Source organism: Hipposideros armiger, unplaced genomic scaffold (genome assembly GCF_001890085.2).
Source record: "Hipposideros armiger isolate ML-2016 unplaced genomic scaffold, ASM189008v1 scaffold_812, whole genome shotgun sequence".
NCBI classification, from domain to species: domain Eukaryota; kingdom Metazoa; phylum Chordata; class Mammalia; order Chiroptera; family Hipposideridae; genus Hipposideros; species Hipposideros armiger.
The window spans coordinates 717,085-734,797 of record NW_017732162.1 but is presented as its reverse complement, the minus strand read 5'-3'; the positions used below and the strand labels follow the sequence as shown (position 1 = coordinate 734,797).

The 17,713-nt window shown below is 39.1% G+C and overlaps 1 protein-coding gene across 1 annotated transcript in view; it reads left to right on the top strand.

The window, feature by feature from the left end:
- PHACTR1 (phosphatase and actin regulator 1) overlaps positions 1 to 17,713 on the top strand; it is a 589,651-nt gene that overhangs the window by 7,816 nt on the left and 564,122 nt on the right. Inside the window, exon 4 of the mRNA XM_019628839.1 lies at positions 13,108 to 13,254. Coding sequence (XP_019484384.1) covers positions 13,108 to 13,254 — 147 coding nt within the window. The remainder of the gene's footprint in view (positions 1 to 13,107; positions 13,255 to 17,713) is intronic.

Here is a 17,713-nt window from a genome sequence, read left to right as displayed (position 1 = left end):
TAAACCTAAATTCAAAACCTCTGGGACTTCTTAACGTGACCCCAAGAGAACAAGACGTGTGGTAGCACTCAGTGACTTGCAAATCATTGATAATAGTCATCTGCATAGAATGTGTTCATGCTAATTTCTTTCCTGTGCTTAATGCAAGACCCAGTACCAGTGTCACCTCCTCTGAAGCCTTGCCTGACTTGTCCAGCCTTTCACTTCTACCATTCTGTTCAGCCTAGATTATAGCCATTGTCATATTGTATTATTCTGCTTTCACAGTTTACTAGATGCATGAGCTCACATAAATGGCTTCAGTTCTCTAAGCCTCAGGGTTCTAATCAGAATGTATATAACGCTAGCTCTGAATTCATAGGAGTTTTTTGAGAATTAAGGGAGGTAAGCCTATACGTATTTAGCATATTGTTATTATTATTGATTAGTTATCAAGGTATTGATTTATTATTACATAGGTGTCTGTTACCTACTTAGGTTATGATAATCTCTTTAAATATTTTCTGAGTGCCTAGTTCCAACCTTGGTATACAGTAGAAGCATTAAGATTTATCAGGTGTCTCTGTTGAACTGAAGGAATGAAAATGCTTAAACCTGCATTACAAAGAACAACTTGGAATTCAGGGAAAGGACTTTTGACAATTAAAGATTTGGAAAATACGACCTCCTAAGACCTTTAAAGAACTAACACCTTTAGTTGAAAATAGAGACCCTGCTTAAGGCTGAAGGGAAGGGACAGGTGAAAATAATTTTCAAATACAGAGATGTATGAAATAGCAGAACGTCATCAACTCTGCAGTACCTCCTATCAAACAAGAAATTTAAAAATCAAAAGCAAATGGAAAATACAGCATGGAGGAACTGGTATACTAGTGAAGAGAATTATTAACCTTTTAAAATAGATTTCTGGGGAGCCCCTAAATAGTCACCTTTTCAGAAGGGCTTTTAAATATGCAATAGTCTGTGAACACTGAGTTTTATTCTGAATAAAAGTAGAGTTATGAAAGTGGTGACCACTCAACATTTACTCTAATGAACTTAATTGAGCTAAATTGAAAAGCTGCTATGAACACATTCAGGAAAAGTAGCTCTGAGCTGTTCCTTAGATGAGATCCCTGTTCCTTTCCTTCTTTAGATCTTTAGTGCCTAGTCCAGTCCTTGTAATTTTGGGCTGATTAATTCTCAAACCAAGCACCATTCACACTCCTCCTTCTGACCAGACTTAATGGAAGGTGGCTGTTGATACCACTTAACGCACCCCAAGTCCCGCCCTGAACACTTGTACTTTGAGAACCGCTCTGCAGGTTTGGTCATGGTGTCTCTAAGAGTCGTGCTGAGTGGGTGCCAGCTTGTCTTCCTTCTCTGTGTCTGGCCCCAAGACTTTAATATCATAGTCATAGATATGGCTCATATCTGCCCTTGTAGGTCTAATTTGCTCCGTAACAATGGAGGCAGGAACACTGATTGCAAAGCAACTGGATCCTTGTTTGCAACATGATTACCAACTGGATTATCACCTTTTTCATTCACCAATCTAATGTCCTCCCCTGTGGCCCTCAGAGTCCTGCTGAGACCAGCACAGCAAGACCAGCCCCATCTTCTCTCTCATAGTGATGTCCTAACCAGTTTATGTGTAATCATAGTATTTCTCAGACCCCTGTCTCTGAGGAGTGCTTCACATGACACTTTTCCTATATAGTTCACAGCCTTGTTTTTATGGTGCTCAAGGCATCACCCTCAGTAGATACTTGTTTTTCGGTTTTGGTTTTCACTCTGTAACTCTAGAAGGAAGCAGCACGCTGTGCTTCACTCATGGATGACAAGTTAACTACCAAGCCTTCCTTCCTAACCTCCCACATACTCCATTTTAGACCTGTAATTGCTCACACCCAGGCTTGCCAAACCTGTGCTTAATAGAGGGAACATTTTGTGTGAAAAAGAGCATGAAAGCAGATCAAAAGGAAAAATATTGGGGAGATAGCCAGCCTGCCAATTCCATCCATATGCAGGTAACCATGAACTCCAACCCTCCATTTCTGAAGTGTTCCATTGGAAAAGTGTACAAAGTTGCATTCTTGGTGCGGACAATTTATTTGCACAGGGTCTTCTAATGCTCTTCACCCCTTTGCTCCCAGCAAGCATCTGCTTTGCCACGTATTGTGATTCATGGCTCATAAGTAAAGTAGGGCATGAGGACAAAAGGAAGAGAAAGAAGATGAGAGACAGGAAGAAAAGCACATGAAAATACAATGACATAATTCCAATCAATTAATAATAACTCCTACATTCACATAAGGCATAGAAGAGGGTAGATTAAAGATGCAGCTCACACACAGCTAACATCAGCCATGACCGAAAAAGCAATTCACAGGTGCTTGGGAAAGAATTCTCACTCCACATTTGCCCAAACAAATCTGTTTCTGCCCCCCCCCCAAAAAAAAAAACGTTCAGTACCACCCTCTGACTGAGCTGGCAGAGGCAAGGATAGGGAGTTTAGCACATCTAAATCAGCTCATGGCCAATATCATCTTTAATATTTTAAAGAATATTTCAGTAAACAATCAGTCCCACACACTCATGCAACACCACTGAATGAGTATTGGTGTTAAATTAGATTTTTGAAATTCTAGGAATGAACAAAGAGATTATTTTACAGGTCTATGTATCCTTCTTCAATTATAAAAGCAAAATGATAATATTAAAGCCTATGGCCAAAAAATTGAGAAGAAAATCAGCCCTATGCAATTATTTTAATTCTTTTATACTTTCAGTCACTTTCATACACATTCATATTTTTACAAAGTTGCAGTTATGGCATATACAAAATTGTGGATATGAAGGAAATCTTTTTAGGACTGGCTAAAGAATGTCATAGTATTTTGGGGCTTGGACTTGAGATTAACACCAGATCTGAGTTCAAACTATGATTTTCACTTCTTGACTTGTGATATTAGGCAAGTTATTTCATCTCACTTTGCCTCCCTTTTCCCTTTTGAATGCAAATTATGATAGTAAGAATTCTTAACCCAAAGGGTTATGTTGAGGATTAAATGAAACAAAATAGCATTTCACATACTATGATGCAATATATGATTTTCAGGTGATACATGAACTCTTTTATAATAATAATGTATTTGTCTGACTGTGTTCTAGAAAAAATGTAAATAAAAAATATTTAATTGAAATATAAAAATATATAGGTAGGCTTCATACTTATGGGCTACTGCTTAGAACAAGGGAAAAAAAAACAGGCTGACCAAAGTCCATGTAAGGGAAAACATTAAGTAAAGAGTAATGTGGATGATACTTAGATGTAGCAAAATCCATAAAAGTGATTCCAGAATGACTAAAGCTTGAAAACACTGAAGCAATAAATATAAAAAACTAAGCAAAATGTCAAGTACCTAATATGTACTTAATAAATGTTAGCACTTATGTTAATTTTGTTTTAATTTTGTTAGGCCTCAAAGGAAAATGGCAGGGCCTCAGCTTCCCCAAGAGAGAGCCCCACCACGCCTCCCACCATCTCTCATCTCCTCTAGGGCCATTTATTCCTCATTCACATTTCTAAACCCTTTGTAAATGTGACAGTCTTAACACACAGGAATAAGATAAAGCAACAAAGTTTGATTTTTATAATAAAATTGTTAACAACTCCCAAAAGAACCCTCTTCGTAGTTTGGGTGGGAATTTTCTTTCTTCAAACTCTTAAAACATTAGCTAAATTGTATTGATTCACTGTATTTTTTAATGACACCTCATAAATGCTGACTCACCAAAAATCCACATCCTGAGAAACTAGAGTTTGTTGTAAATTCAGAGGAAATCAATGAATGTTTAAGTAAAATAATTATTACAGCAAAAGACACATTTCCATTAATCTCCCTCAAAACAGTCCCCCTCTCTTCAAACACACATATCCCATTGTTCTTACCACTTTCTGAAGCAGTTCTGGAAGTCCTCTTTCATGAGTGTCTTCAGTTGCACTGTTGTGGCTGCAATTAATTAATTAAAAAATTAATGCTGGAAGAATATACACACTCTGAGTTTTCAAAGCACAGATGAGGGCATCCAAATCAGATAAAGTGTGTGTGTGTGTGTGTGTGTGTGTGTGTGTGTGTGTGTGTGTGTGTGTGTTGGGGGGAGGGGTAAATGTGTTTCCAAGTTAGTGTCCAAGAGTAGATGGCAGTTAATCTGCCTTTAAGATAGATTTAGGTAGGAAAACAAAGAATATTCTGGACAGTGTGAAATGGCATGTTATAATGCATGAATATATTAGGAGTACAATATATTGGAGGAACATGTTACAGAATGAGAGGTGTATTGTAGATATTGGGTATGGGGAATAGCAAGAGAAGAGACTGGAATTGCAGGCAGGAGTCAAGGTATACAAGACTGTATGCCCAACTAAGGAATAGAAAATCTGATACTGAATCCACTAAAGATTCTAATACGCAGATCTGCTGTCAGATCGGTTTTTATAAAAGACCACAAATATAAAGGACAGACTGGAGGGAGTAAGATTAGAGGCAAAGAGAACCATTAGGAAGCTTGTGGTAACTCCAGCAAGAAGTAAAGAACCTGGAAAGGGAATTGACAGAGTGAATTTGGTAGGAGAGAGAGATCTTGGAAACATTAAAAATATTTTTGCTGGATTTTGTGGTGGTAGGTAAGAAAGGAGTACTTCCAGTGATCCCCAGGTGTTTTTCTTGGACCCACTGGATGGATAATGAATCTGTTCACTAAGAGAGGAAATAGGAAGAGAATCAAGATGGGGGTTGGGGGGAAGATAAATTCATGTCGAATATATTGAACTTTGAGACCCAGCAGAATGTCCAAGCACAGGTTGCCAGTGAGAATAAGTTCTATAGGTGTTAAGCTTGGTAGGTAATGTGTTTTGCATTTGCCTCTGAATGTGTGGTTCCACTGGGTCTTTAATATTCCTTTTACATTTAGAAGAATGGGACATTGTTAAAGCAAACATTATTTTCTAAATTAAAAGTTTTCACTATAAATACAGTATTTTCTCCCTAGCACTACTACTTAATACTCCATTTGAAATACTTACATGACCCAAACCTTTTAAATTACCACTATTATTTCAAAGAAACAAAATTTTGAGTTAACATTTATGATATCATCTAAAGAACAAATTAAAAAAAAATCTCAACGCAGCTCAATCACTTTACAGAATTATAGGCCATCACAATGTTGCAAAGGAAGGAGGAGAAAAGAGAGATTCAGCTACAGCTGGTTAAAAATAGACCTTACTTTTCTTTTGAACCTACACAGTAAGATCTTCTGTTCCATTTAGCTGATTGTGCACTGTTTGATAATTAAACTTGATAGGTGACAGGCAGAAAAAACCTACGTGGCTGAGCAATTTAACACTTGCCTCTGATAAGTAAGACCACACTGCAAACATCATACTGCAAGTCTGATTTTTGCATTAGCCCCACATCCTAATGCTAATTCAATAATCTGGATGTGTATAAAATGTTCAAAAGGAAAGGAAAGTGAGACGAGGATTCACATTTTATGTGCCAGGTGGTTGGTATTTATTATCTCATTTAGTCTGGAAAAAAAATGGGTAAAGTACTCATCATTCTCCCCATTTTACAGATGGAGTAATCCATGTTTCCAATAATCAAGTAGCTTCCCAAGTTCACACAGCTATTAGAAATGGAGCCAGAATTATAAGTCAGAATTATAAGGACTATCACTCTGTCCTTTTGGTTGAATTGCAGGGTAAAGGGAGGCAACCCGCCTAAATCCATATGGGAGCTTCTTATTATACTCGTAGCTCATTTTTCCCTCTCATTTACCAATGTAACACACAACAATTACAGAAAATTTAGAAAATATAGACAAACAACACAACAAAACTCAACTAGATCCATCATCTACAAATAAGTACTCATTACAGCCTGGTGTATATTCTTACATTCTTTTTATATACATGGACATACATACTCACACACATATGTAATTTTTTAACCTTAATCAGTCTCCTCAGATTTATTACCTTCAATTTTCTGTCTCAATTTAAAAAATAAATAAAATCCTTATATGTTGGGGTAGTCAATTTTAACTGATGTAGGAAATAATCAAACATAGTTTGGGCTAAGAGAAAGAGGGCAACCAATCTTTGTTTTGGCCCTGAGGGCAACTTTGCCAGCTGGGTTGATGGTCCTGGATCTGTCCTGCCATTATTTACTAGACAGAATCTCTGACTAATAACCTGTGATCTGATTACTGTCATCAAGCCATCTGTAGACACAATAGAATGCAAATAAAATATCTACCAAATCTATATTGGGCAAGCCTTCCTCCTAGACACACACATTTAGGAATTAAGGTGTTTTTCTCCCATCCACCACCACAATATGTTTTTATTCTTATTATATAAACAGATGCAATACTTTATTACATACCAAGAGCAAGTGCTCACATCTTTTTAACGTCGCATTTAACAGTATAATTTCTATAAGAATAACATTGGAATCCGAAGGGTCTTAATTCAACCGGCTCATTTTATAGGTGATAAAACTGAGACTCGGAAGACAGAAAAAGCAGGAATGTGTTTATTAAATACTTCACATATACCAAAAGCTATCCATATTTATTTCATGCAAAATCACGAACTTATGAGTTAGATATGATTGCCCCCAATTTATAGGAAATTAAAGCTCAGCAGGATCGCATAATATGCATATGAGGAGGTGGAGCCAGGATTCAAACATGAGTCTTTCTGACCCAACTTTCCCTTGCAGCATCCTGCTTTTCAATAAGAGGTGACTTATCTAAACCAGACAGCTGGATGGTGACAGACCAAGAGCTAGAATCCTATCTCCTGTTGCCTAGACTGATGCCCATATTGCTACATCCTGTTGTACCTGGGGTGCAAATGGGATTCAAGCCCATAGTCTTTGCCTCTAAGATCACGTTGCAAGTGACCAAACCCAGCAGTTTGCCACAGGAAGATATGTTCAAGTATATGTCACCCCTTTGTACACTGAACATAATTTGGAAATATTAGAGCCTTCAGATTTCAAAGGATGGCATTAATCACAGTAACTCTGCTCGAAATCAGCCATGTAGAAAACACAAAATTAAAATAAATAAGGTTTAACATTACCTGTACTATTTAACAAGATTAGAAAAATGACTTGTGTATCTTAACCAGACATGTTCACCATTTAAATAATAGCTGTTTGGGTTTCTGTCCAAGTTAGTTCCACGTACAAAGCCTGAAACACATTCTCCTTTTTGCATCTAGCACACTTTAACAGCCAGTCTCAGCAACTCTGCAAAGTGTCTACTTTAAGAAGCTGAGAAGAAAGGAAGCAACGAACATTTGTTGCCCGCCTACCATTTGTCAGGCTGTGTGTTAAGAGTTTTACATTTATTATATAATGTTTTATCCTCCCAAGGCCCAGTGAGAGAGTTAATTTTATTTCTAGTTTACATATAAGAAAACTAAAACTAGGAGCGCCCACTTTTTCCCAAGATCTAATAAGTATTAAGCTTGGGAATTATGCCAAGGTTTAATTTCACTGTGACAGCCTTACTTGGAGCTGGCCAGTAATAATAGTTTTAAAATAATAAATGCTTATTGGGACTGTCCTTTTCCAAAGACTACATGGATTACATGTTTGAATCCTCATAGACATAAGTACTATGTAAGGCTCATCTTATAGAAGCACAAGAGGTGGGTGACTTGTATGAAATCATATAACTATTAAGTATAGAATTTGTGTACAAACTCAGGAAGGCTAATCTTAAAGCCTGTGCTATTAACCTTTATTTCATATTGTCTGGAAGGAAAATAGTATCCACATTATAGTGTTTATATATTCATACAGGTGAATATTACAAACTGCCATGGGTGGACAGAGATAAAGAAAAAGAAAGATACTATATTCTCACAGTTTTGCTGTATTGGGGATGGAAATAAAAACATTTCAGCCATAGAGGATGGGGAGACATGCAAAGATGGGAGGAGAAGGAAAAAGTGTTTCCAGTGCAAAGATATGTACTGTCATTTGATAATGTTTAACTTTTGTTTGGATCTTCTGTGTTAAAATTTGCTAACTGATTCATCAAACTGGTTAAGGTTTGGGTTTTCTGACAGACATAGATGGCATCTAAGCATTCATGATTGGTGCTCTGAGCCCACTGAGAACTCATGTGTATTGCTTATCTAGTGCTGCATATCAAATTAGCCCCAAATTAGTGGCTTAAAACAACAAACCTTTATTATTTCATAGTTTCTGTAGGTCAAGGATTTGAGAGTCTTACCTGGGTGGTTCTGGCTCAGGATCTGAGGAGGCAGTAAGGATGCTGGCCAAAGCTACGGTCAAATGCTTGACTGGGACTTCCAAGGGGGGCACACACACATGGTTCTTGTCAGGAGGCCTCAGTTCCTTTCCACATGAGCCTCTCCATAGGCTTCCTAGGTGTGCCCATGTCATTGCAGCTGGCTTCCCCCAGAGCAAGAGACCCAAAGAGACAGCAAGTTAAAAGCCACAGTGCATTTTATGACCTACCTTTGGAAGGGATGTACCATTACTTGTACCATATTCTACTGCTTGCAGAGACCAACCCTGATTCATTGTGGGAGGGGACTTCACGAAGGCATAAATACCAAGAGTCTGGGGTCACTGGGGACCACCTTGGAAGCTATTGTATCCAATGATGATATAAAATTCACTTATTATTTCAAATAGCCTGGATTCTTATGGATTCTGTATGTATACAATCATAACATACATGACTAATCACAATTTTATTTTTGTTTTCCAATCATTATACCATTTACACTTTATTTTACTTCTGCCCTAAGACCTCCAGTATAATGTTGAATAAAATAGTGAGAGGGGACATGGTTAGGAGCCTTTTGAAAATCCAGGTACTCAGTTCTCATCTCCTCAAAATTCAGTAAGTCTGTGTTGGGGGCCTGGAGAGTTTACATTTTAACAAGTGTTCTAAGTGATGTTGGATGTAGGGATAGCCTAGAAACACAATTTGAGTAATATTTTTAAAGGATAATCTTCACTCATCTGAAGTGTTGTTGTTTTTTTTGTATTAGGATGGAATATTGCACTTTCTTCTCCTTCCCACCTCCATCCTCTTCAATACTAGTGATGGATGTATAAAATATTATTTGTTTGTGCACTTTATTGTGCTGTCTCTTCTTCTGGCTCTAGCTTGGGATATAACATGCATGAAAGAGTCTTCAGTATTAAAATGTTGACTGGCCTAAGGAAAGGGAAGGGAAGGGAAGGGAAGGGAAGGGAATCAGTCCTCATCCTGAGTTAGTATTCATATTCAAAAGAAAGTAATCTTAACAAAAAATACTATATTTTGAAGTTGTTGATGTCACAGTTGAATTCATTCCTTTCTATACACACACGCACATCCATACATGTACACACACAATCATATGGGTTTTGCCTCATGATAGAAATAGTATGAGGGAAAAAATAGATTCTAAAGGATGTACAGTTACATAAAATAGACTTGAGTACTATAAAATTCCTTGAAAGAAGTATGGATACCACATGATTTCCTAAATATGATTAGTTATAAATTTAAAAAGCAATGTATTTTCTTAGATGAAGAGATAAAATATGCCATGGATACTTATAGAAAGAGTGGAGATACAAGAATAGCTGCAAATATTCATAGAGTATTAGAAGTAGGCAGTGTCTTAAGATCACTTTATCTGACCCTTGCGTTTTTATAGCTGAAGTGATTGAGACCCATCCTGGTAGCATGAGTGGCTTGTCCAGTGTTAATTAATGGTAGTGGTCCTACTGGGAGCAGCACCCATTATCCCTGATTCGCACTCCAGGGCTCTTCTCCTGATGTCAGTCAGATATTTTATGATAAGAGGTCATATATATGAAAGGAATCCCAGAGAATAAAGAATATGAAAATATTGGGACAAGCTCACAAAAGTGAATCTTTCATACAGGATAAGAGGGAAATACATGAAATGAGACTGACTTTGTAAGGGAATTGTTAGAACTAAGAAAGATGTGAGAAAAGAGAGACAACGTGAAAAGAAAATGGGAAAGAAATAGATGAGACAGACAAAGATGACAATAAATAAGGGAAGCCAGAAAAATATGGAGGATCACAGAAATGAAAAGGTGACAAAATAATTCAAGAACATGAACATAGATGTAGTATGTTGTCATTTTTGTAAATATTATATCTATGTAGAATTATATCAATAAAATAGTCCACAATGAAATAATACGAAAGTGCATTTAAACTCTTTTGAAGAAAGGTACATGTAAAGTGGTAGTAATTTTAAGTTCCTAATGCTCTAAAATGTTGAATGAATAAGAAACAGAAATTCAGAGATATACTTCTCTATATTAAGAATCATTAAGAATCATTGATATGTAAAATTATAGAAACCCCAGGGAACACTAAGGCTATGTATTCCTTCAAATTTATTTATTTATTTATTTATTTATTTATTTATTTATTTATTTATTTATTTATTTGAGACATGGCTGATGAATGCTCATACAAGGGGGTAGGGAATCCTGAACATTTCAACATTTTGAACAATCAAATAGCACTGCAATAATTCAAAGAGAGGTATAGTTTATACAGTATTCAGATTGTTTGAGTTTATTTCCTTCCTTTTGCACTTCGTTAAGAGCCTGAACCTAAATGTTATAATCATAATATTGGTTTGCAGCCTGATTAGTCATGGTTCATTTGATGAGCCAAATACCTCTGTTGTGCCTCCTGGGATAGGAGGCATCCATTTGTAATCTATGTTTAACAGAGATAAATGGGACATAATCATGAGGCAAGAGTCATGGAAAAGTGAATTTAAAATATGGCTAGTCAACTAAATATACATACTTAGCAAATCAATGTACTGGTTAAGGACACTGGATTTGAAATCAGGCAGACTTGGATTTGGTCCCCAATTTAACTACTCATTAGTTATGTAACCCTCATCCACTCCCTTTTCTCTTCTCTACTTTCTCCTTCCCTTCCTCTATCCCTTTCCTCCCTTCCTTTATTAAAAAATATCTATTGAATGTTTATTGCATACTGGGTTCATGCCATAGACTAGTGGGCCAGTTATCTCACATTCCTGAGGGAGAACATGGAAAGTTTGTAGGAAAGAAATCTGTGATGTGCAGCACAAGCGAAAGTGCAGATGCAGAAAGGAGCCAGGCTTTGGGGACAACTCCACGCAGAATGAAGGTAAATAATAGGAGATGAATTTGAAAAGACAGGTTGAAATCAGGTTGTGAAGGGCTTTGGATACCAGGATAAGTAATTTCAAATTAACCACAGAGAGTTGGCTAACAATTAGAAATAAAGTGGTTAGAGAACTAGTCTAGTACAGAAAGGCCAAAGGAGAAGGTTCCAAAAATAATAGATTACTACATACTTTAAAGAGGCCAAGGAAGAAAGGGATTTAACTGTTAGAAGGATGTTGATGACCTTTAAAATAACTTTGGTTGGGTGGTAGTGTTAGAAACCAGTTGTAGGGATGAAAGGAGGGAACTGGGAGTGAAAAAATGGAGCCTCTGGGGGCAAGAGTTCCACAGGAAAGTTAAACAGAATGGGAAGGGAATAGTATGATAGAGATTGAGGAAGCAACAAGGCAAAGGGCAATATATTTTTCCTAAGATCAAGAATTACTACCTATGTGTGAAGTTAAGAGACCAATGGAGAGACTGAAAATTCTAGGGTTCAAGAATACAAGCTGAGAGTTAGAACTGACAGCTGAAGTGGACAGGGAAGTCTTGCAGTCAGAGCAGTACTTCCTCCTCTGAAACTGAAGGGCGGGACTTGACACTGAGATTTTCTTTGTAGCAGGGATGGAATCAAGGTAACATTTATCTGTGTACTCTGGGTAGGCTCTTATTAAAAAGAGCAGAGGCAACATCAGGCCACAAAAGGACCAAGTGACTGAAGCTGCAGAAAGACAAACATAAAAGAGTTTAGCCCATCAATAGTTCCAGTAAGAGCATCAAACCATTCTGATTCACACTCCAGAAACCTTTCTAGGTCCGTCTGCTGTGTAACATGGAAGGTTGCAGTGCAAACATTCAAAGAAATGTAAACTGTCCTTGATCTGCTCCTCTTTTTCAGAAACAATGGTACAGGGTTATAGAGACTACAGGTCCAGTCCAAAGACTATTATCTGTACTCTAAATCACCAAATAAAAACTTGAAGGTTAAATGAATGGACGTTTATGTAAAGATAAACTCATCATAGAAGTTACTGGTTGTAAAAGAGGGCCACTCAGATCTGTGTGAATATGCCTAGTCTACATTCAAAATATCAACTCTAGAAATGTTGCTGCCAAACTGCTCTTAAACTTGTATACACTTTTCCTCTACCCTCCACCTCCAGGGCTCAAAGGGGCTGGTAAGAGCATTTCAGATCTGGCTCTACCTCTGTTTGAGCTCTGCGTTGGTCAAGAGGGAGTAGAGGGGTGCTTTGGGTGCAGTGACCTCCTCAATGACCAGCTGGGCCTAAGCTTACACCCAGGAGTGATAATTTATGCAAGGAAATCTGAAGCAGGTGTACCTTGCTGGGCTAGAGAATCCTGTGCGTTAAGGATACCCTAGTGTACACTTGAAGAGCAGAGTAAGTACATTTGGCGGGAGAGGGCACAGTGCTGACTGGGCATCTTTGCTTTGGAGTCTTTTCCTTCGCTTTAGCCTATCTGTGCAAAGAGCTTTAAACTGGGGCTGCAGGCAGGAGGGAGGGTGTCAATCCGGAGCACTGACCGGTTGTTGGCCCTGTGACTGGGAGAGGAGTTAGGGGGAGCCCTGAGCGCCAGCCAGGGATAGCCTGCCTGATCTCTGCTCCAGTCCACAAATCCTTAACGGATTTTCTTTCTCTCCCCTCACCCTTTTCTCCCCTTCGGTTTCTTTCTTTCTCTCTTTCTCTTTCTTCCTTTTTCCCTCTCTTTTCCCCCTCCCTCCCCATCCCTTTTCCCTTCCTCTCCCATCCCCCTCTCCCCTCCCCCTTTCCATGTGTGTGAGCCTCTTCCTTTCCCCTCCTCCCCTTTTCCGCCTGTCTCCCTCTCTCCATCTCCTTCTCCCTCTCAGCTCGCCGGGCGACCCTGCTTCTGCCTCCCACATTAATGGCGGCATCTTCGGAGGATGATATAGACCGGCGGCCCATCAGAAGAGTCCGCTCCAAGAGCGACACGCCATACCTCGCAGAGGCCAGGATCTCCTTTAATCTAGGGGCAGGTAAGGATGACCCTCTTGCCTTGCTCTCGCCCCCACCTCGCGTCCTTCCTTACCTTTCCTCCTCACCGGCTAGCTCAGCCCCCTGCCCCTCCTTTGGTCCCCCCTTCCTGGCTGAGCCCTCCCCTCCCACCCCACTTCCTACCCAGCCCTGCGCTGCCGGGTGCGCTCACTCACTCGCTCTCTTTGTGTCGCCGGTGTACAGAGGGGTGTGTGTGTGTGTGTGTGTGTGCGCGCGTTGGGGAGTGGGAAGGTGGGGGAGGGTAGTGCAAAGAGCTCTACATTTGCTCAGGAGTCACATGCGGGCTTTCCTCTTCCATGAAGAAAAGAAAGTGTTGCCACTGATAAAACAATGATCATAGGAATAACCAGGAGCTGGGTCAGGATGCTGAGAACGCGCTGGCTGTGGGAGGAGGGTCTGGCCAGGCTCTGCTGGTGAGGTTTGCTGGTGGGGCTCCTACGGAGTGGGTGGAACTTGTTGGTGACATTCAGACTTGAGTGATTTTGCCTGATTAATACCAATGCTGTGGTGCTGAAGTGTGGAGAGGGGGTGGGGTGGACAGCTGGGAACAGGACCTTTTCCTTTTACCAAGCAGTTGGTAAGCAACCATGGTGATGATAATAGTAATAACATGGTCTATAGGACACATGTTAGGTGATTTGATGGTGCCACTGGAACTGGTGCCCAAAGTTGCCCAGAGAGTGTTAAATGAAAAGAGTAACTGAGGTAGAGGAGGGCGGGAAGGAAGGAGGGAAGAAGATGGGAGACTAGGGAAGAAGGGAGGAAGGAAGGAAAGAGCAATAGAGCAGACTAAGGGATTCAGAGTCACATTGCTGGAGTTAAGACCTCTCAAGGTAACCTGGTAAGTACCCAATGTCTGCTGTCCCCACTGCTGCTACTGCTCGATTCACAGGCAGATCTCACCCCTCATTACTAGTAGATGGTCACTACCCCTGGGAGAAAGTTGTTCACTTCTAACTTCACAGTGCTGCCTTCTTTAAATGACTCCTAAGCCTCCACCCTAGCTGTGTCTCTTCCTTTCTAGAGTCCCTTAGTATCTTAGCAACTCCAACAAAAAGAATGAGGGCATTTTTCTGAAGACCCTCTTTCAAAGTAAGTTAGAAAATCAGAAGATACCATTTTTTTTAGGATACTAAACCTTTGAAAATGGAACTAAATCAAACAAAGTGTGTGTGTTGTACGTGTGCTGTAGCGAAGAAAACCTTCAAATGATGAGTATTTTATACACTATCGTGAAGAATGGACAAAAGAGAAAACCTGCAGAGAGAAACAAAATGTGTTCACTAAGCATCCATGTCTTTCTGACTGAGAGAATGGCAACTGGATGTGCCAAAGTAGCCAAGTTCCTTGGAGTGTAATTTCCCTGCCTTGGTGATTTTGGTTTTCTAATTATGTTTTCTTATCACTCCTGGGATGTTTCTTTCTGGATTTGGGGTTGGGGAAAGAGGACTTTATTGGGAGAAGCTTAGCCAGTTTTTGTGGTGTGCTGTAGTAGCCTATAGTCTCACTTCGGAACTGTTAACCCTCCACTTGTATGTTCCAGATTCCGGATAAGGTTGTGAGGGATCTTAGAAAGGACTGAGAAGAGTTTCTTTTAGGAGCAAGACTGTTTTGCCACCCAGTAATATTAGGACTTATTCTCTTGAGCCCTTGGCTATCACACTCTGGTATGTTCCCAAAGTGTCTTTGGGAGGAAAACGGCTGAAGCAGCAGTTAGTAAAGGCTATTTACCTTCTACTAGTACTTTTACAACAAAACTATGAAAGAGAGCACTACAAAAAGTTTCAAGTTTCAGCTATTACTGACTTACATTGAACTATTTTGCCACCCAGCGATTTGCAATCTTTTATTCTGGTTAAATTGCTCTAGAGGCCAATTAAACGATTGGATTTTTCAGAAAGGATGTGTCTCCCTTTCATCTGGAAATAACAAACCAAACAAGTTCTCAGTCATTTCCATGTGTCCCTTAGAACACCCTTAAAAGCAAGGTGTCCAGAAAGACGCCAGCAATAAAGAGAATGCTGTGGAGAGGACGCTGGTGAAGGAGGGGGGTGCAGTCGCAAGCAAGGGCTGTGTTCCGCGGTTGGGGAGCTGTCCTCTCTCGTTGGTGCTGAAGTGAAGGACTGTGTGACAGGGACGTGACTGTAAGGCGGACAGCGGAGGGAGGGGTGCTCAGTCTCTCGGTGATGGAATCCCAGGGAGAATGCGGAAGATCTGGCCACCGAAAACTTTTCTATCCTTGCCCATTTTTATTTGTCGCCTGTTTACTATGCCTCACGCCTACTGCTCCACTGCTCAAATCTGGCGGTTTTGCTCTAATTTTGTGCCGGCTGCTCACTCCTAGGGCTTTGTTTATTTTCCAGCTGGTTTTTGGTTGCTTCCCTGACATAGTAAGATCTACTTGCAGATGTGCCTTTCCCCGGCGTTTAAAAGTAATTGTAACCCCTGGTTTAAGAAGCAAACAGCCTTGTTTATCTCCTTAAGCAGCAAGTTGTAATTAAACTATTAGTGTCGTTATCAGTGTTGCTGAACAGAGGAGCCTACACACTGAATAAACTACATAATTTGGGCATAGAGAGAATTTTGTTTGTCTCTTAACAATTTATAAAAAATTAAGCAAGGAAGCTTTCATCTGCACTTTCTTCCCACTCTTCTCCTACTCCCAAACAGTCACTTATTGTTTATTCTTTCCAAGGGAATTCTTATTGGTTTAAACTATTTATGTTTAATATTTGCTTTCTCATACCCACTTATTATATATAAGTCCATGTTTAATGCTTTAGAGGTTTGATAATTCTTCAAGGAAATCATACATATAAAATATATATAATTTCACTTGGATATCATGAAATCATTTTGTATACCAGCTCTCTTAAACTAATTTATACAGTTGCCAAATAAAGTGGACTGGGCATTTTGAATGCTAATTAAATACTTAAGCATTTCTTCATCTATACCCTGTCCCTGGTGGTATTTAATAATATCATTTCAGAAATAATTCCACAGTTTGAGTAAAGGATATACTCCTTCAACTACAGTCTCCAAGCCAGTCAAAGAATACCACCAAAATGTGGGTCTTTTATAACTTTATGAAGATGTTAATTTTAAAGTTCAGCCTAAATTGAGACAATAGAGAACAGAAATTTTCTGAACCATGACTTTCATTATTCTAAAAGAGCTCCTTTTGTAGGTCTTTAACTTCTATTTAGCATTTAGCATATTATGCAAATATTGATAGCTGATTGTTTGCTGAAGATAGTACAAATGCTAGAGAAAGCCAAGTAAATGTATTGCTTAAAGTTACCCAGACACATCAGACTTCATTTAAAACATTGGAAGAGGATTTCCCCCGCCTGAGAATTTCAAATGTATTAAAAAGACACCGTGTATCAAAAGAGTATGTTCACACTATTAGTAGCAAGTGTTTCTAATTGTGTTCTCACTTAGCAATGAACATCATTGACATTTAGTTCCTAAGAACTTAGCCTGCCATGTGAGGTCATTCATTCACTACATTGAAGCGAATGAAATTAAGAGTTGCTGCTCATCTGCAGATATCTTCCTATGGGCTAGTGCACTGTATTTTTATATACATTGACAATATATAGAAGAATATTCAATTCATAGAAGGTGCTGAAACAAAAGTTTTTTGTCATTACACAGTAAAATGAATGAAAGTGTTGCGGTAAACAGAGGATTTAAGCACATCTAAAATTTCTTAAAGGGATGCCAAAAGAAGGAAAGCAAGCTATACTGATGATTTAGGACTATTTAAAACACAAAACCAACATTGGACACTTTTGAGAAGAATAGTGCTTTTCTAATCATAAGGAGTTTTAACTTTGTTGACATTTCAGAATTGCTTTGTATGGGGGAGATTTTAAATTAATAGCATGGTTAACCCCAGCATACTTATTCTCCTTGGAAGGCTGAGATTTGTTTTAGTTCCTGATGTTACCCAAGTATAGCTGTTTCTGACTTCCATTGGTCTCTTCCACTCTTTCAGGCCCAGAGGATAATGAGAGTGAAAATTGGCTTGCTCTGGGCTACCCATAAGAATGCATGGGTCAGCCAAATTAAGTTATAAACTGGGTCTCAGGAAATCTCTTTCCTGCTTTTCTTGAGGTAGAAAACTTCTATTCCTTAGCTAAATTATGGAGGCCCATGATATTGAGAAGTGACAGCCCATAATGTGCTATCATTACTTGTAATGAGAACTGTTCCTGGGAAAAATTGTGAGTATTTTCATGCTGAACCAAGATTTTCACCAATCTGAAGGCCTTTGTAAGCATCCTCTTTCACTGTTTCACTGTTTCACTGAAGAATGCCAATGTAGCTCTCTCTCTGGCTCTCTCTCTGTCTCTGTCTCTGTCTCTCTCTCTCTCTCTCTCTCTCTCTCTCTGTCTCTGTCTCTCTCTCTCTCTCTCTCTCTCTCTCTCT